The sequence below is a fragment of the Chiloscyllium plagiosum genome, chromosome 24 (assembly GCF_004010195.1).
Source record: "Chiloscyllium plagiosum isolate BGI_BamShark_2017 chromosome 24, ASM401019v2, whole genome shotgun sequence".
Taxonomy (NCBI): Eukaryota; Metazoa; Chordata; class Chondrichthyes; order Orectolobiformes; family Hemiscylliidae; genus Chiloscyllium; species Chiloscyllium plagiosum.
In genome coordinates this window covers 36579515-36600686 of record NC_057733.1, presented here as the reverse complement: position 1 = coordinate 36600686, position 21172 = coordinate 36579515, and the positions used below count along the sequence as shown (strand labels likewise).

General features: G+C 39.4%; 1 protein-coding gene across 1 annotated transcript in view; it reads left to right on the top strand.

Annotated features, from left to right (window-relative positions):
* Positions 1-21172, top strand: part of ccdc40 (coiled-coil domain containing 40) — a 96530-nt gene that overhangs the window by 42044 nt on the left and 33314 nt on the right. The window contains exons 10-14 of the mRNA XM_043714804.1: positions 6311-6468; positions 16715-16837; positions 17455-17576; positions 18645-18888; positions 20548-20730. Coding sequence (XP_043570739.1) covers positions 6311-6468; positions 16715-16837; positions 17455-17576; positions 18645-18888; positions 20548-20730 — 830 coding nt within the window. The remainder of the gene's footprint in view (positions 1-6310; positions 6469-16714; positions 16838-17454; positions 17577-18644; positions 18889-20547; positions 20731-21172) is intronic.

Below are 21172 nucleotides of genomic sequence, written 5' to 3'. Positions count from 1 at the left end.
GTTAGACAATATGTTAAAGGTGTTAGCCCCCTGTTTTGTCTGTCTGTGTCGTAATGTTTAGACTGATTCTAATCTAAAAAGTGAGATAACAGAGTCTTACATGAATTCATGCAGTGAATTCATGCAGTTTTTGAGCAAAGTACAATGTAACTCTGCAAGTACAAAAATTCACCCCACAAACTTACATGTATATGTGTGTGTGTGTGTCTGGGTTGGGGAGTTGTGAGCGTGAGAGAGAGTGTATATGTGTGTGTATGTGAGTGTAGAATGTCTTAAGTCTGTGAGAGGATGCATGTGTGAGGGTGTGTGTGTGTATAGTGCAATGATGGTCACCTGTAGTGTGACATTAATCCAAGGTCCCGGTTGAGGCCCTCCCTATGTGTATGGAACTTAGCTATCAGCCTCTGCTCGGCCACTTTTCGCTGCTGCCTGTCCCGAAGTCCGCCTTGGAGGATGGTCACCCGAAAGTCCGAGGTCGAATGTCCTGGACCGCTGAAATGTTCCGCAATTGGGAGGGGACACTCCTGTCTGTTGATTGTTGTGTGGTGCCCATTCATCCATCCAGTTAAACCTGTTGGACTATAACCTGATTTTTAACTTTGTACTCCCCAGTCCAACAATGGCATCTCCAAATCTTTTAGAATGACCATGTTGGTTTCAGTTCTTTCATACGTAAATTCCAGAACATTTTTTTAAAGTTACATTCTCATGTGAACTTTAACAATAGGTGCCATGTTGGCCCGGATAACGCATTGAAGGTGTGAGGTGCCCTGTGTGAGGCTGTCTGTAGTTAAATACAATAGTTGGTTATAAAAGTTAAATACTATAGCCAGAGTCACACAGTAGTTCAAATAATATTGTGCAATTCAAAGGCTTTTATATTGCTCAGGTTAAATGGACATGGAGTTTAGTGAAAGTAACATGAAGGATCTCCCATTGCATCCCAGACGTCCAAATAGGGTTCTCGTTGTTGCTTCTTGCCTATTAATTTGCATAATTTCTCCTAAACAGTGTTTCATCAACTGAATTACTTCTCAAGCTGATTGATGCTTCTCCAGATGTAAAAGTGAACATCGAGTAAATATAATCAATTAAATTCTTCAAATTTAACATGTTGCTAATAACTATCAATGGCAACATTAAATGACAATGGATGGGAATCTTATAGGTGTGGGCTGTGGTGAGAAGCCCTATGAGGTGCATCTCAACATCAAGATTCTTTTACTCCTTCTTTTACACTTTTCACAGGTGGTGCGGAAGATTCTCACCAGGTCAATTTATGGTGATTGATACTTGTTAAGTTCCTTGTTCACTGCCCCAACTCACATTAATATTCCAGTTGCAATCTTTCAAACTTTACTAACAAACTAGAATATTATGAAACCCGACATGAAAAGTAAAGTGTGTTCTTAGAGGGTTAAGCTCAACGCTTCGGCCTCTAAATTGGACACCTCAATATCTCAGGATACGCTCCATGAGCACCATCCACTTACTCTGTATATTCACGACCATTACCATCTTGGCATGTGCCATCCTCTACGACTCTTTATAGCACATCCCTGATCCACGTAATTGGCATTTCTGCATTTCAATCCTGAAACTTGGACTGGTAGCTATAATTTTAATGTTACTGTAAGGACATTATGCTCAGTACACACATCCAGCTCATGGACTAAACTAGGTTGCCTCTCCAGACTTTTATCTCTCATTCATAATGCTCACTTATTTGGAACTAGACAGCAGGAGGCTGGAAGAACACAGCAATCCAGGCAGCATCAGGAGATGGAGAAGTCAATGTTTTAGGTGTAACCATTCTTCAGGACTGGGGTTGGATGTAAGGAGAGCTACAGAAAAGTAGGGTGGTGGAGGGTTTGAGCAGAATCTCTTTGCCCCAAAGTCTTGAATTGCTTTGCCTTTTACACTTGTCCCCGTCAACTAAGATAGTAGGTTCATATTACTATTGTCTTGCAATGCCATTCAGCACAGACACAGTACTCCAAGGAATTTGGTGTACTTGTCAGCAGTTGTCAGTCTGGTTCAGGGGAATAGCCTTCACCCAGGCAATCCCAGCATTACTGGTCAAGGGCTGCCTCCTATACCAGTCTGATTCCGAGGTCAGAAACAGGATCCTCACCTCATAAGTGGTGAGCCAAATGACAAGCAGCACACCATTCATATTGAGACTTTCTGCTCTATTGTAGACTGTTTTTATCTTGGATAGTCTTATCTTAGATAAGATTCTGTTGTATTCTTGACTGGAACTTCAATACTGCAGTCATTGTTTTTACCCGGTAAGATTAAGGAACAATGGATGAATAAAGTTATTGAAGTTCCAGTCAAGAATACAAGAGAATATTATTTTAGATCTCAACAACTGGGTTCAAATTAATCTCTTAATTAATATGAAGACTCCACAGGCATTCTTAATAAAGAAATCAGGAAAGCAAAGATTGGATATGAAATAGCATTGGCAGATAAGGTTAATGATAAGCCAAAGAGATTCTACAAATACTTTGAGAGTAAGAGGGTAATTAGAGAAAGGGGTGGACCCCTTAAAGATCAAGGAGGTCATCTTTGTCATAGACATAGATTAGTCGTAGACATTTACAACATGGAGACAGGCCCTTTGGCCCAACTTGCCCATGCTATCCAGTTTAAACTAATCCCATTTGCCTGCGTTTGGTCTATATCTCTCCATAACTATCCCATCCATGTACTTGTCTAAATGCTTCGTAAATAACAAAATTGTACTCACCTCTACCATTACCTCTGGCAACCTGTTCCAGACACTTATCACCCTCTGTGTGTAAATAATTGCCCCTCTGGACTTTTTCTGGTCTCTCCCCTTTCACCTTAAATCTATGCTGTCTATTTTTTGACTCGCCTACCATGGGGAAATGTTGTCAGTTATCTACCTTATCTATGCCTCTCATGAAATTATAAATTTAAAGATCACACAACACACTATAGTCCAACAGGTTTATTTAGAAGCACTAGCTTTCAGAATGCTGCACCTTCATCAGGTGTTCGAAGGAGCAGTGCTCTGAAAGGTTGAGCTTCCAAATCATGATTTTATATACCTCTATAAGGTCACCCCTCTGTCTCCTATGCTCCAGGGAAAAGGTTGCAGATTTACAAGGATGTTGCCAGGGTTGGAAGATCTGAGCTACAGGGAGAGGCTGAACAGGCTGGGGCTGTATTCCCTGGTGCGTCGAAGGCTGAGAGGTGACCTTATAGAGGTTTACAAAATTATGAGGGGCATGGATAGGATAAATAGACAAAGTCTTTTCCCTGGGGTCGGGGAGTCCAGAACTAGAGGGCATAGGTTTAGGGTTAGAGGGGAAAGATATAAAAGAGACCTAAGGGGCAATGTTTTCACGCAGAGGGTGATACATGTATGCAATGAGCTGCCAGAGGATGTGGTGGAGGCTGGTACAATTACAACATTTAAGAGGCATTTGGATGGGTATCTGAATAGGAAGGGTTTGGAAGGATATGGGTCGGGCGCTGGAAGGTGGGACTAGATGGAGTTGGGATATCTGGTTGGCATGGACGACTTGGACCGAAGGGTCTGTTTCCATGCTGTACATCTCTATGACTCTATGACTCTATCCAAGAGAAAAACAGTCTACAATAGAGCAGAAAGTCTCAATATGAATGGTGTGCTGCTTATCATTTGGCTCACCACTTATGAGGCGAGGATCCTGTTTCTGACCTCTGAATCAGACTGGTATAGGAGGCAGCCCTTGACCAATAAAGCTGGGATTGCCTGGGTGAAGGCTATTCCCCTGTAAGAACATAATTCCTCTGAACTCTCATCATCACACTCTTGAAAACCTTCCACTTGTCAGAAGTACTTTTACCTTCAAATAGTCTACTCCAATCAACTTTTGAAAGTTCTCATCTGATACCATTAAAATTTGCCTCACTGCAATTGAAAGCTTTAATTTTTACAGAAGGTTTATCATTTTCCATAACCATTTTGAAACTAATAGAATTATGATCAGTAAAGTACAATGCCATCAAGGTGATCTTTTCTTTCTTATTTCTAATTTCTATCCATATATCTTCACTGGATGATTTTTCAGAAATATCTTTTCTAATTTATTTTTTTGCTCAAAACCATCTCCCCAGATTTATTTTCTGAGTGGTGTATGTTCACTTTGATGTATTGCTTCATTTTTATATATTTAAAGAAGCTCTTATTGTTAGTTTTTATATTCCTCACTAGTTTGTCCTCAATTTTATTTTCCTATCTTTATTATCTTTCTCACCCTCCTTTGCTGGATTTTGAATTTATCCCAGTCTTCCAGACAGTCACTGACTTTGACTTCCTTATATGCATTTTCTTTCAACTCTCTTTAACTTTCTTGTTAGCCATGGTTGACTTATCCAACTCTTACAATCTTTGCTCTTTACTGGGATTTTGCTGAGAGTCATGAATTACCTCAAATATCTTTCACTGCTTGTTCACTGTTATTCCTACTAATCTATCCGCCCAGTTCACTTTAGCTTACTTTATCCTCATTTCATTGTAATTCCCTTTCATTAAATACAGTTGTTTTTGACCCAAATTTTCATTCTCAAATTGAACATAAAATTTTATCATGTTTTGATCACTACTTGCCGGGGTGGTGGCTGGGTGGTTTTCTTGGTATTAAACCCGCCTCATTACCCGTTACCAGATCTAAGATGGCCTGCTCCCTATTTGGCTTCATGATATATTGCTCTAGGAAATGGTCCCGAATCTCTATAAATTTGTTGTCATCTCTTGCAACTATCCTCATTTCATTTCTAGTTAAAAGTGAAACCCCACCACCTTTTTCCATCCCTCCTGTCTCTCCAAAAGGTCAAATATCCCTGAATGTTAATTTCCCATTTCTAATGTTCCTGTAAGACAAAAACAGAAATCGCTGGAAAAGCTCAGCAGGTCTGGCGGCATCTGTGGAGAGAAATCAGAGTTAACTTATTGGGTTGAGTAACCCTTCCTCAGAACTGTTCGAAGGAAGGGTCACTTGACCCAAACATGAACTCTGATTCTTGTCTTTGATTACAGCATCTGCAGTTCTTTTGGTTTTTATTTAACCTTCTTTTAACCTTGTTTCTGTAATAGCTATGGAATCATATTCTTTTACTTTGATTTGGACTGTAAGTTCATCTATCTTATTCTGAATGCTTTGTGCATTAAGATACAAAGCCTTTTCATTTCTATTATTGAATTTCCCTACATTTTCATAGTTCCTTGATACAATATGATACTCACATTTTGTCCCTTTGTTTTATTTTCTGGTAACAGTCATACCCATCACTAACTTACAATCCTGCCTTCTCCTTTAACTTTGATTTTATCCTTTTTCATGTAACCGAACCCGCACCCCCACTATTTAATTTAAATCCCTATTGACAGTCCGGGTTATGCAATTCGTCAGGAGTTGCACAATAAGTTAGCTTAATACAGGTGGACTCCATCCCATCAGAACAGCTCCCTCCTTCCCCAGGACTGGTGCCAATATCCCATGAATTTGAATCTGTTTCTTTCACACCAATCTTTGAGCCATGCATTTACCTTTACCTCTAATTTTATTGACCCTATATCAATTAGCTCGTGGCTCAGGTGGTAATTCAGATTATTATATGTTTTTGGTTCTATTTTATAATTTAATCCCTACATGTTCATATTCCCTCAGCAGAACTGTACGTGTATTTTGATCTTGCTTATCTGGTTGCAAACGGCATTACAAAGGCTGCCTGGGGTCTGCACCAGGAATGCCAGTCAATTCCTGAATATCTGGTCAGTGGCAAGTTCTGGGAAAGGCACATGGTTAAATGGTATGGAAATTGGGTATGATACATGTCATAGTGGTGGCAATGCAATTAATGCAGTGGGTGTGGGAAGGTTCAATGAGAAAACTTGCTTGACCTCATGGTGAGAATACCTCCAACAAACTCAAGGCAATGTGCATTTTAGTCAAAAAATGTAAGGTTCGGCTAAATATTATTTAGATTGCACTTCTTTAAATATGTAGAAATCAATACAATACTTGAGTGAGAAAATGCTAATGCCCAATATAGTATTAATTTATTTCACTAGAATTTAAGTATCTTCACTTGGGTACTTCACTACAATTTTGAAATGTTTTCTTATTTCTAATGTTAATAGATATCCAAAACACATAAGTTTGATGTGCCATTGAAATGATCTCCATAAACAAAAAATATAAGTAAAGGAAAGAACTATGCATGTTTTCCATTTTGACATAGATTAATATTGAATGATGCTACATCATATTAAAATATAATCTCATCCTAGTATCACAACTACAAACAGAAGTTGAAAACATTGCACTGCGGCATTTCTACATGGAGAACTTGAAAACTGATGTGTGTTCTGACATTATGATAATGAAGCGTGCAACAGAAAAGTTAGAGTCTGAAAAATTGCAGGCAGCAAAGCTGAAACAGAAGCAGGTATGGTGGACCACAAATTTGTCTTCTTAGATACCTGACACAAATTCATTTCAATTGTGTTATAATTGGGACTATTAGGATAGAAGAATGCAGAGAATAATTTTTGGTCAGGTTACTGATGTGATTCTATCTCCTTCCCATTCCACATGAAATGATTTCGCAGTCTTTAGGAGGAAAGCCCTACAACAGGCAGAAAGACAATTAAAGTACTTGAGACAGTTAGGAGTGAATATGGACTGGGATTCCTTCTTTTCCATCAGCCCAGGTTTTCCATGTTCTGGTTGTAACTGGCAGATTGGAGAAGGCATGTGCTCAATGGGAAGAGCTACCATAATGAAACGAGAAAATTGTGAAGGCTTTGATCCATTTCAGTGAAGAGCTCCATCTATAGCCAGACTGATGTTTAAAGTACTCCTGTCAGGGAATGCTTTCACTGCTTAACAAGTCATTGCCTATTAGATTAGATTACTTACAGTGTGGAAACACGCCATTCGGCCCAACAAATCCACACCGAACTGCCGAAGCGCAACCCACCCAGACCCATTCCCCTACATTTATCACTTCATCTAACACTACAGGCAATTTAGCATGGCCAATTCACCTAACCTGCACATTTTTGGACTGTGGGAGGAAATCGGAGCACCCGGAGGAAACCCACGCAGACACGGGGAGAATATGCAAACTCCACACAGTCACCTGAGGCGAGAATTGAACCCGGGTCTCTGGCGCTGTGAGGCAGCAGTGCTAAACACTGTTTCACCGTGCCACCATATTACTTGGAAAGCACTTTACCTACCTTCAATTGTACATTCCAGCTGACATGTACTTATTGAATTGTTTTTCTGTTACTCTGGCAATTTCCAATTTAATGAAGTTGACTGGTTAGGGAACTGTATTTTCTCTTTGAGAAACATTTAACTAACTAGTCTGTCATTTCCTGCTTTCAGGAGTAGGTCATTTGTCTCCCACCTTTCTTCACCATTAAATAACATAACAGCTGATCCAATTTCTTGGACACACCACCCCATATCCTTTGAATCTCTTGTCAAGATCTTGCCTACTTTTGCCTCATAAATATTCAATGATCTTGCCTTCACTGCTCTCTGTAGAAGAGAATTCTACAGACCTATAAACCTTGTTGAGAAAAAAAAAATTCTCCTCCTCTCCACTACTCATTTGGAATATCACAGACAGTTTTAGTCCCCTTGCTTGAAGAGAGATGTAGTTTCATTGGAAGCAATTCACTCGATTAATTCCAGAAATGTGAGTTTATTTCATGAAAAGAGGTTGTGCAGTTTCAGTCTATACTTGGTAAAGTTCAGAAGAATGAGAGGAGATCTAATTAAACTATATAGGATCTTGAAGAGGATTGACAAAGTAAAAGTGGAGCGAATGTTTCCTTTTGAAGCAACTTAGAACAAGAAGTCATCCAGTTTTAGGTTAAAGAGTAGCAATTTAAAAACAGAGACGAGGAGAAATTATATCCCTCAAAGAGTGATCAATCTTTAGAATTCAGTACGCCAGAGTGCTGTGGTTGCCAGGAGACTGAATAAATTTAAGGACGAGATACATAGTTAGATTTTAAATGAGGTTTATGCTGAGTGGACAGGAAAGTAATATTGAAGTCAACATGAGATCAGCCATGATGGCATTGATGGGCAGAGCAAGGAGGAGGAGTTGGATTCCCTACTCCTGCTCTTGGTCCTTTTGTTCTTTGTATTATTATGTCCATTTTAAATAAGCAATCCTTTACTTTAAACTGTGTCCCCTAGTTCTAGTCTTACCTAAGAACAGAAATATCATTTTAGCATCTTCCCCCTTTATTCCTCCATGCTCTTAGTCATTTCAATAAGTTCATCTCTCATTCATCCAAATTCCAATTAATGCAGGCCCAACACGCAAACTTTCCTCACTAGATTGCCTCTTCCTTCCTAGGAATCAGTGAGTGAGTGTGAACTGCTTTTGATGGAGTTATGTCCTTTCTTAAAAAGTGACCAAAATTGGACAAGGTTCTCTGACCAACTAATGATAAACATGCCTACTTTGAAATTTAATTCCCATGGCAATATATGACAACATTCCATTTGCCTTCCCAATAATTCGCCTTGTCTGCAAAAGATGTGATTTAAGTACCACGACACCCAGATCCCTCTGTGCTTCCAACGTTCCATGTTCTGTCCAAATAATTATTTTTCCTGCCAAAGTAGAGAGATCACATTTTCTTTTCTGCCAAATTCAGCTAATTGCCTATCAATGTTAATATGTTATCCCTACACCATGAGTTCACATTTTGTGTGGTAAACATTGCTGTGGGTCCTTGTCAAAATTTTAAGTACTTATCAAATGTTTTGGACCAGACCAGAACTTCTGAAAAGATTTTAAGAAAGGAGCCTAAATGCTAACGTTTTATTATTTTAAAGCAAATATGAAGTGCCTTGATCCAGATAAAAAGCGACTGGTCAAACTACTCTTCTCTAAGCAAACATAATTTATTCAAACACTCTAGTTAAAATAGAAAAGAAAGAAGAATTTAGAATAACTCTATTGGAAAACTTTATAGAATATTAGATTAGGTAACCATTACTGATGAACTTTTCCAATTTTGCAACGTCCCTAAAAGAACTACACAGAGGCCGGTATCTCGTCACCAAGTCACCCTTTATTTACTTGTGCAGTACAGTAGCTGTGGCCAGCCAACTCAGAGTCAGTTGCCTGAATGGAGGAAATCCTAATCTCCTGGTTATATTGGTCAGCCAAGGCTTTCCTGATTGGAACCAGGTTGACCTTGAGGATAGTTGATTAGAATTGTTAACCTACATCCCTTCCCCGCTCAGTCTGGGGATGTTGGCCTGGTCTTTCACTTGTAGCTTTTCCTGTGAAGTTTTCACCCCAAGTCCAGATCCTCTGATTCAGACTCTAACACAGACAGTATATACCAGACAGTTGCCCACCTCTTGCATCTGGAGCATCTCAGGAGAGTTTCCTACTCTTCTTTTGGTGGTAATGGTATAGGGGCTGCATCCATCTTGGACTCTGAGGTTTCCTTGACACTAGACACAGGAAGGGAAACTACTGTTTTAGACAGACCTTCTTGCTGGTCTGAGGGGCGAGATGTGTTTTGCTCCAGTTTGTGAGATAACAACTTTCAAGTGATTCACATGTTTGTTTGTGACTGTACCACTGACCCAAATTTTGTAAGTGATGGGACTTGACCTCACATCAACCTCGCCTTATACCCTTACAGGGCCATTTATTGGTTCCGGCATCAAACTTCATCTCCTGAATTAAGTTGTCTGTCTAACTTAAAGCAGGCATGTGGCCGACATTGGCGTTCCTGCTACCGTTCCATCCTCTTCCCAGGTTTGGGAATAATCTGGTGCAAAGTCTTCTCCCCATCAGCAACTCTGCAGGAGCAATCCCTCTTGTTCATGTGCAGTGTACTTTAATCAAACAGGAACCAGTGTAGTTTGGCATCAATTGACACTTTTTCTTTAAGACTGCCTTCAACGTTTGGACTGCTCTTTCTGCTTGGGCATTGGACAATGGATGGGATGGAGCTGTCCCTATGTGCCGAATTCCATTTGACTTTAGGAAATATATGAATTCCTTGCTCGTAAATGCCATCCCATTGTCTGTGACCAATACTCCGAGAATCCGTGTACTGCCAACGATGTTCGCAGCTTCTCAGTTGTCATCCCAGCGTTTGCCAAACAAACTTCATCCATGTCCAACCACTCTGAATGAGCATCCACAATGACCAGGAATATTGAGTCCATGAAAGGAACAACATAGTTGGCATGCAACTGAGTCCAGGGTTTTCCCAGTTATTCCCATGAATGTGGGGTGCTGCTAGAGGCAATCTTTGCCCTTGGTGCACTCTAGGCACTGGCCCATCAACGCAGCTATATCAGCGTGCAACTCCAGCTACCAGACATAGCTTCTTGCTAGCATCTTCACCTTGGAAACCCCTGGATGACCCTAGTGGAGTTCAACCAGGATCTAGCGGTGACCTTTACTCAGGACAATCACCCTTGATCCACATAGTAATATGTTGTCTTCTGTGGTGATCTAGTCTCGTCGGTCCAGAAAAGTTTCAATCCAGGTTGTGATGTCCCCTCTTTTTCCCTCATTACCACGAGTTGTTTTAGTTTCACTAGGATAGGATGTTTTTGTGTCTACAGTCAGATACTGCCAGCAGTGACTGGAAGAGTGTCCAGGAAGTTCAATACCAAAACGGCCTCTTCCAGGGAGGCACCACTGGTGGAGTATCCGCTCATGGGAGGCAGCTCAAGGCACCCACAAAGCCACTTGGCTTCCTGGATGGTGTTTTAACTTGTATTTGTATGCACTGAGAATAAGGGCCCATTGCTGAATTCTGCTGGAAATTATGGGCAGCACCACCTTTTCTTCTTTCAGTTATCCCAAACAAGGGTTTGTGATCTGTTATTATGACAAATTCCCACTTGGAACTTCCTCACACCAAAGACGACCACCAAACCTTCCTTCTCTATCTGGGTTGATTTGCATTCAGCATCATGCAAAGTCCAGGAAGCATACTTTATCAGGCGTTCCTCTCCATTGGGCCACTGGTGAACCAACACCACCCCAATACCATATTGGAGTAACCACATGTCAGCACTACCTCCCGATTCGGATTGTTGTAGGCAACACCTTAGGTGATGATGATAGCTGGTTTTTCACTTCCCTAAAGGCTACTTCTTGGCTATGCAAGCATTTCCAAGGCTGACTCTTTTTCAATAGCAGGTGTAAGGATGCCAAGTCGGAGGCCAGGTTACATATGAATTTTCTGTAATACTTCACGAACCCAAACCCAAGGAAAGACCTAAGCTGTGGTAGAGAAGTGGGAGCCAGGGCTCCTTTGATCACGCTTACTTTATCCTGCAACTGGTATAACCAGCATTTGTCAACTCTGTAACCCAAGTTGGTCACTTGAGATGCCTGGAACACACAATTTTCCCATCTCAGGCATATGCCCATTTGGGAGAAACATTTAAGCACTATGTCCAAATTCTCCAAGTGCTCTTGATTGGTCTTCCCTGTTTTTAATACTTCATCCAGATAAAAGGCAACCTGGGTAGCTCTTGCAAAATGTTCTCTATGGTCCACTGGAAAAAGACAGAGGCTGACAATACCCCATTGGGCAGTCTTGCATATTGATATAAACCTTTATGGTACTTATAGTGTACTTCTGGGACTTCTCATCCAATCGCAATTGTAGCTAGTCATGCGTCATGTCCAGCTTTGTAAAGGATAGTTGCCCGGCCAACTTTGCGTACAAGTCCTCTGTGCAAGAAATCGGGTATTTATCCAGCTGTGAGAAGCAGTTTACCATTTGCTTAAATTCCCCACAAAGGTGAACTGAGCTATCATGTTTCATAATCAGTGTAACCGGTGCTGCACATTGTGCAAATTGCACTGGTTTGATGATTCCTTGGCTCTCCAGCCTCCTGATTTCCACCTCTACTTTTGCCCACAAGGCAAATGGCACTGGGTGGGCCTTGCAAAATCTCGGAATTGGTTCCTTGTCAACATTAAAACAGGCTTTGATAGTCTGAAGCCCTTTCTGAAGTACTCCTGGATATTTCACTAGGACTTTATTGAGCCAGCCATTTTCTAATTTAAAAATAGTGAGCTAATTTAGATGAATCTTTCTCAACCAATTCAACCCCAATAGAGATGGGCCCAAGACTTTTACTATCATCATAGGTAACTGTACCAACTGTTTTGCATAGGAGACCAGAACTGAAGTCGTATCCTTAATCTGCATCGGTTTCTGAGTGTACATTCTCAGTCTGGCTGAAGTCTTGTGCAGACTTAAGGGTTGGAGTCCTGAGTGAATCTTGTTAATTCTGCAACCACAGATACAGCTGCACCAATATCGGTCTCTGTGGAAATCGGGTGACCATTTAACCAAACATTAATTTTAATCGGTTCCAATTTGGATGTCATTAGCAATTTAATTTTTCCAGCTCACATGCAGGGGAACTTCCCAGCGTATGCACTCTTCTGGGTACCGGCCTCCGAGTTTTCTTCCTCAAGACAGGCCTTGTAGGACTTCTTTGCTGTCTTGAGTCCAAATATCGACAGCAACAATAATGGTTTGCTGGCCCAGATTCTGAAGAACTTTAAAGCCACTTGGCTGAGGCTCAGCTTTGTTGTGGGGTTCTGCTGTGTGCTAGCCTAGGGTCCCTATAGTCAGGATATGCCCTACATGAGGCTCTGTGATTGCCTACACTAAAGTGTGTTGTCCAAGCTCAGTTGGAGAGGTGAGACATGGTGGGTTTAGTGAGGCATGAGAACAAATTTTACCATATACATCTTTAGACATCCCACTTCCATTGGGATGTCCTGTAGCTCCCATGCTCCACTTGCCACGTTTTCTAATGACGATACCATTTTGAACGCCAGTTGAGCTTCAGCCAGTCAGTGCTTCTGCATGGTTACATCATTAATCCTACATACCAAACGGTCTCTCAGCATCTCACTCAGTGTTAACCCAAAATCACATGCCTCTGCCTGTCATTTCAGCTTCATCAGAAATCCTGATCCAGATTCCTCCAGTTCTCCAACAACCGAATAAAACCAATAGCATCTCTGAATTAAAGGAGATTTGGAGTCGTAATATTCCTTGACCCACTCTGTCGACTCGCTCTGTCAAGCTTTCCAAATAAAGACAAGATACCAGACATGCTTACCGCAACATCAAGAAGACTGTTGCAAGCAAATGTTCTTCAGGCACATCCTGTTTTCTCTCGGTGCCACTGAAACAACTGCACAGAGACTGGTATCCTGTCGCCAAGTCACCTTTTATTTATTTGCATACGGTACACTAGCTGAAGCCAGCCAGCTTGGAGTCAGTCAACTGAACTGAGGAGATTCTAATCGCCTGGTTATTTTTTCACCTTGTTATTTTTTGAGGAAATTCTAATCTCCAGGTTATCTTGGTCAACCAGGGCTTTCCTGATTGGCCCAGGTTATCAACCCCAATTAACGACCTGATAGCCAGTGAGGTCAACCTGGTTCCAATCACTACAATCTCATAAATACACCCTTGGCAAAAAAGCAAATTCAGAAAAATAGATGAAGGACATATTGGAAACATTGCTGATAACTTCTAACCTATATGAAACTAATACAGAAGATCAGAGTCTACTAATACATTCAGATTACAAAACCAAATGTGGGATCATGAAACATAAGCTACACAGTCAATTACTTATATTGAGTGAAAGTCTCAAAGGTTAAATTGTAACAAAACTTCAATGCACAAACTGTTAAGGAGGTTAACTCTAATACAAAGAATATATCTAGCAAAATATAAATGGTTATATTCTAAAACATAACAAACGAAAACAAAACTACTGCAGAGCACCGATGTTCTTTTCTCCCTACCACAGAACCTCCCTCATAACCTTCATTTTGTTAATAACATTGAATTTTTCCTGATCAGGATTTAACAGGCTAGACCAATGTAAACTCGCCTTATTCAAAGTTTGTGAGAAGATTTGTAGCTCGGGTGCTTGTTGCTGTGGTTCTGTTCGCCGAGCTGGAAGTTTTTGTTGCAAACGTTTCGTCCCCTGTCTAGGTGACATCCTCCAGACAACTCACCAGAACGAAGGACCCGATACCCAACATGAGCAAGATGAATGTAGTGTACAACATACCATGCAAGGACTGCACTAAACAGTATATAGGACAAACAGGAAGACAGCTAATGATCCGCATCCATGAACTAGCCACGAAACGCCACGACCAGCTATCCTTAGTAGCCACACACGCAGACAACAAGCAACATGAATTTGACTGGGACAACACTACCATTAAAGGGCAAGTGAAACAAAGAACAGCCAGGGAATTCGTGGAAGCTTGGCACTCATCCACAAACTCCATCGACAAACACATCGACCTGGACCCAATATACCGGCCACTACAGCGGACAGCTGAAACTGACAACCGGAAGCGGCAGGGACAGGCCACTATAAATGCCGGAGGAAACACCACAGAAGCGCTTCACAGGAGGCTCCCAAGCACTGAGGGTGTCACCTAGACAGGGGACGAAACGTTTGCAACAAAAACTTCCAGCTCAGCGAACAGAACCATCGCCTTATTCAACTTTGAAAGTTGCAAATTCTCACAATCTGGCTGTCTGAGGTGGAAGTTAGCTAATCAAGGCCTCACAACATTAACTCATTTATGTGTTTTCTTCATTCTGTTGAAAACAGACTTGTGCATTTCTTTGTCAAGTGAGGCTAACCAGAGTCACACAATATTAAACACTGAAATCTACATTAGTTACAGTTAAGCAGAATAATATATTAGATTAATAAGTTAATATACTTTGATTGCATGACTATAACTAAGCTAATCTTGAAATGTCAATTTGCTCACTTGTCCTGAAAAAGCATAAACACAAATTAAGAGGAGGAGTAAGCTATTTAGTCTCTCATGTCTGCTCTGCCTTTCATAAGGTTATGGCTGGTCTGATTGTGGCCTCAAATCCACTTTCCTGGCTACCTCTGATTTCCTTCAAGACTCATGTTTGTCAAGATACTTCTCCCTTGAAAATATTTAATCATCCTGTCACAACTGCCTCTGGAGATAAGAATTCCAGACTATCCATCCTGTGAGAGAAAGAAAACAAATTCATCTCAGCCTTAAATTTAAACCACTTATCTTAAACCGTGTCCCCAAGTTATGGTAAACATGCTTTCAGTCTGTATCATGCCTGGTCCCCTTAAAATCTTGTACATTTCAACACCACTTCATTATTCTAAGGTCTCATGGATACAGGACCACCTGTTTCATCATTTTTCATAAAATACATGCCTTATTCCTGAAATTAATCTGATTGGACCCTATCCAGAATCCACGCAAATTTAGAAATTAAAAACAATGTACTACTATCTCACCCACCACTTCATTTAGGGCCCTAAACTGAAGTCCGTCAAGACCTGGAACTTATCAGACTTTGGTTCCAGTCGTTTTCACGGTACCCTTTCCTCGGTGATTGTAATTGTTTTAATACCTTATTTCCCTTTCACCTCTTATTCACAGTTTCTGGATTAGGTATCTATATTCTGCATGGTTAAGACAATTGCAAAACATCAATTCATTTTGAAAGCAGGTCACTGGATCCGAAACATTAACTCTGCTCTCTCTCCATTCTCCAATATTTTCTATATTGAGCCAGTCAATCCATTCACAATTTCCTTATTTTCCATTATTAATTCCTCATGTTTGCTCTGTGTAGGACCAATATTCACTTTACTGTGAGCAGGATGCAAAGTTTTGTTTTTCCTTAGTATTATCTGTTTGCTGGCTATCAATTCACTTTTTGGGTATGGGAAGAACAGCGGTGTTGAATGGGCTCCACAAAAATGCTGCCATTCTTATTTTCCACCCCCTCACCTCACTGTGGATTTGTCGTCTTCTGACCGGGAGATCCATGCTAAAGGCACAATTTTTCTCCAAAAGAAGTGCTGTAGAACTTGGATTATAAATATACATACAGAAATTTAGATTTGAAATATAAAAATAAAGATCATACATGTAATTTTAAATTTGGAACTGAATACAATCTGTGTGTCCTGTTTCTATTCTTATCAAGCTTCCAAATCTTGCATTACATGAAGACTGTGCTTGTTCTTGACTGCATAAGACCATTGTTATGGAAGTATCTTGTTGACAAGAAAAAATTGTAGGTGTCAAATCTACCTTGGTTTAATGGTCACATTCAGATTTTGAAGTTAGACAGTTGTTGGGACATGTTCTGCTCCACAGACAGGTAATACTACTAAAGGGGTATGCATAGTGGCATGTTTCAGAAAAGACAGTAATTCAAGATTCAAGCTGCCTGATCAGGATGTGAAAGATGAAAGACCCTGTGGTAGTATTTGAAAAAGTACTGCATTGTTTTCTTGCTGTTATAACTAACATTTATCACTCAAGTCTCACCACTAAATAAGCACAGATACTATGGTTGTTAATGATTGTGGAACCTTACTATGCACAAATAAGCTACCACATTTGTCTATAACATACATTGATGACACAAAAGAAATACTTAAATGGCTATGAAGACATCTTTGGAATATCCTGAAGAAGTCAATGGTACTAAATAAATGCCAGATTTTTTTTTTGGAAACCGAATGTAATGGGTTCTTTTATAATGAAATTTTATTCTATTTTACAAATAAGGCACTAATAATTCTCTTTTGGGCTTTAGGACATGTTTGTAAACCGTTTAGTATCGCAAATGGATACACTGCGAGAACAGATTGCAATGTATGAGGCCCAGTATATTGCACAAGTAGAAGAAACAAAAGCAGCACGCAGAACAGTAGCAGAGGTGAGATAACAGTCCTTATCACAACTATAGCCATTACACAATTTGAGTGTGCAAACCATTGCCATAGGAAAGAAAGTGTTAGCAGCTTCTGACAGCTTGGTAATGAGAAATGGACAACCATGGAACCTGTGCTTTATAAAAATATTAAGGTTCCTGATCTACAGTTTACCTTTTTTTGGTCAAGATAACAATTCTTTGATGACAGCATTTGCCTTATTTAAGAAAATGTAGTTCAAACCCTTACATTGCTTAAATAGAACCGTTACAGGTAATTTACCCATTTTTAGCAGTCATAATAAGGACTGATTATACTGCAGCTACAGACCCATACAATACAATACAGCACGAACAAATTGGGTTATGCTGGTCTCCTGAGTTCAGTTCTCTCATTTAATATTGGTAGCACATGTAACCCTGAATGCAATTACAGAATTCCTGTCACTGTTGAATGCCTTGTGAATTATAATGCCAAGAAGATCACTCAAAAATGCTTTCATTATCACTTCCAGCTTTATTCTCCTTTTACAGAGTCACACAGCATGGGAGAGACCCTTCGGTCCAGCTAGTCCACGCCAATCACGTTCCCAAACTAAACTATCTCTCAAATTATTTCTCAGGCAACCATGGAGATTGAGGCAATTGGCTATGAGAAGAAACAACTAATAGAACAGTGGACCAGTAGCCTAATTGGGATGCAGCGACGTGATGAGGCATATGCTGCAATACAGGAAGCTGTCAGGTACAGTTCAGAATCTAAAAATGATATTAGTTCAGCAGAATAACTATGGTAAAAAACTTTTATTCAGTGTTCAAAAAAAAATTTGTTGCTCGTGTTTGGCTCTCTGCTTCTCATCCACATTGCATTTCAATTTTTTTATTGCTCTTTACTATAATTATCTGATGAAAAAAATAAAATTGGTTATAAATTCTTTTAGAGCTGTTTCCTGACAGAACCTCAGCTAACATGAACTGCTTAGATTTTCTCTACTGTCAAGTACTTCTTAATGTGAAAGTGTTCATTCACTTTTAATTTTTGACCCATATATCTAAAAGTTTATAAATTAAATTTGCGCTTGGACATGAATGCATAAACATGCCAACTTGTTGGCAATGATGTAGCAGATACTATCCTTGTGCTTTTTCAGTATTACACCACACATTTTGGCTATTTATAGATGTGTTGTTGTTTCTAAACAACCAACCAAACAAAGATAGTCAAGAGGCAGGCAGTCTTTCCTTATGAGTGCATAGATCTTTCTCTATTTGATTAATATCACAGTATTTGTTTCACAAAATTGGATTAGTGTACCTCTCTGTGTGTACAGTAATTTGAAAATAATACTTAAGGTATCAGTTTGCCAATCTATATACTTGTTTCTGTCATAAATGTTAAGTTTACTAACTTATTATCAAAAGCTTTTCACAAAACTACTTCTTGATATTTTCTGCATTTTATTTTAGAATTAATATTACAGTTAGGTATTGCATTTATTGTTGATGTTAAGCTAGTTCCAGTTTTCAATCTTTGAAACCCAATGGTATTTTTCAGTGTTTCGCCTCTTTTTTTTCTTAAGAAATCTGCATCTAAACTGTAAGCTTTATCAGCTCTTGCGGCACAGTAGTATTGTCCCAATCCCTAGGGCAGAATGCCTGGGTTCAATTCTCACTTGCCACTGACGTGAGTCTTAACATGTTCAAACAAGTTGATTTTAAAAATGGTTTAAACCATAAGCCTTATTTCAGAGTTGACTATTTCCTTTTCTGTCAATGTATGATAGATTTTAATGATTCTCTGTCTTTCATTCAGACAATCAAGGCACCAGTTGGATACATTGAAGACTGAAATGTATGCCTATAATACCTTAATTATGAAACAAGAAGAGAAGAATGAGTTTCTAACAGTTAATCTGAACAGATTGACGAATGATGTTAATATGACCCAGAAAATGATAGCGCAGAATTTAGCGAAGCAGGAAGCATTAAAACATGAATATAGCACCTACACTCGGACACTACATGAAACAGAACGTTTGCTCAACAAAGCTTCATTAGTAAGAGCATTGTTATCATGAATACTGTTAATACAGACTAACAAAATCGAACATTGAAACTCTTCTTATTTTTTGACCTCAAAACAGTTAATGGAATATGCCAAATGTTCATGAAACTTTTGCATACAGAGATAGAAGGCAGTTAGCCAGCATGCTTTCACCCATCTTCTTTAGCTGTAACACAGCAGTGTCACTTCTTTACTAATATGGTCCAAACAATGCCCAATGTGGACAGAAATAGCAGCCAAATTGAAGAAACAAAATTAGATGTCAGCCTTGGTAGTTATTATTTAAAGCATGTAGAGTTATTTGTAGCAAAGATTTGTTTTTGAAAAGAATGACAAAATCAATTATAATGTTTTAATGCAACTTTATAAATTATGTTTTTTAATGAATTTTCAATTAAAATTAAAAATGAACTCCATACTTAATGTAAATTTAGAAATAGATATCACCATGTTGCTAAGTCCATTTGAGCCTCATTAGCTTGCCCCTTCACATTGGTAGGATGTAGTTCAGAAGTAATTTTGTTGAAAAATGTGAAATTGCCATTTTAAAAGAAAGAAGAAAAAAGAAGCATATCATCTAATGATGAGAGGTTGCACAATTACGAAATGCACAGACATCTGGGTCTCCTCATGCATGAATTGCAGAAGGTTAGTGGGCAGATATAGAAAATAGTCAAGAGAGCTAATAGAAGATATATTTTAATTGGAGGTTTTGATTCAGTTATACAGATGTTGGTAAAATTGTATCCGGAGTACTTTGTACAGGACTGGTCACCATATTTACAGAAGGATGTTAATGCATTGGAAAGAGTTCAGAGAAGGTTTACTGAACTCATACCTGAAATGAGCAGATTGGTTTACGAGAAAAGGCTAGGCCTTTATCTTCTGGAGTTTGGAAGAGTCACAAGTGATTTAATTGAAATGTATAAGATCCTTGGCAGAATGGATGTCAAAAACATATTTCCTCTTGCTGGAAACTGAGAACTGGGACATTGTTTACAAATAAGGTGCTGCCCATTTAAGACAGAATGATTGGTAAAACATTTTTTCTCTCTCAGAGCATTGAGATTCTTTGAAATTTCCTTCCTTAAAAGAGTGGATGCAGAATCTTTAAATATTTTGAAGGCAGAAGTAGATAGATTCTTAATTACCAAGGGAATGAAAGATTATCGAGGGTATGCAGGAATGTTCAGTTGAGGTTAAAATCAGATCAACCATGGCCTTATTGAATGGCAGAGCAGGTTGAAAGGCTGAGTGGCAAACTTGTGTTCCTTTTTCATATATTTGTAATCTGTTGAGTTTCCCAATCAACTATGCTACTGTGGAGAAGTGCCCAGCAAAGGCCACTAGCTCCTGAAGAAGGAGACAGAGGCAGATTACCATTGTCTCTTCTTTATAAGAGAAAAGCAGCTGACCAACAAGCAGTATAATCAGAAAGCTTATAGAGGTTTGCTCACCTAACTTCCGATAAATGGTTCTGGAGAGACAAAAGAGACAACAAAATACAAAGAGACAAATCCGCTCCCCAGAATATCCAACAGTAGCTAATTCCATGGAAAAATTAAATGTAAAACATTATTTGAGTGAACCATGATTGTTCTTTTGACGTTCCAGTAGAATGAATTTAAAACTCACTGTGATTCTTTCCTAGGACAAGAACATTCGCCAAAGTGAGATCAAAGTACTACAGCTACAAATAGAAAAGGAATATGCAATGAAGGTTAAACTGGAAGATGAAATTATGGCAAAATTGGAAAGTGAATTGACAATGAATCAAGCAACAAATTACTTGAAACGCTTGGGTGACAAGCTTCGAATCCGGAAACGACAGCTGGTATGTAAAAATCTGTATATGAAATACTTATACGGTTGCCTATAATTGTCCGAATATGGCATTCCTAGTTCGTGTTCTCACACACACACACACATACACACACCTTACCCTTCTCAGGCTACTGTCACAACTGTTCCCACATTTAAATTATTATTTCTGAATCTGTTTGGACATACCTCCTGGCCCAGAAGTAGGGGTGTTATCACTAGAAGACCACCTCATTCCCCTCCACCCTTTTTTGATGTTTTTTAAGGGACTGACATAATTATTTTCCAGTTAAGCTGTTCATGGATTTTATTACAAAACTCCAGAGTATGTGGGACACAAAGCCAGGTTTCCTGGCTCAGAGTTAGGGACTGTGCCATTGTGCCACAAGAGCCCCTCCCTGTTTATGATGCTTAGACAAATAAGAGCTATCACCTGCTTCTTTTAACTTTAAAAT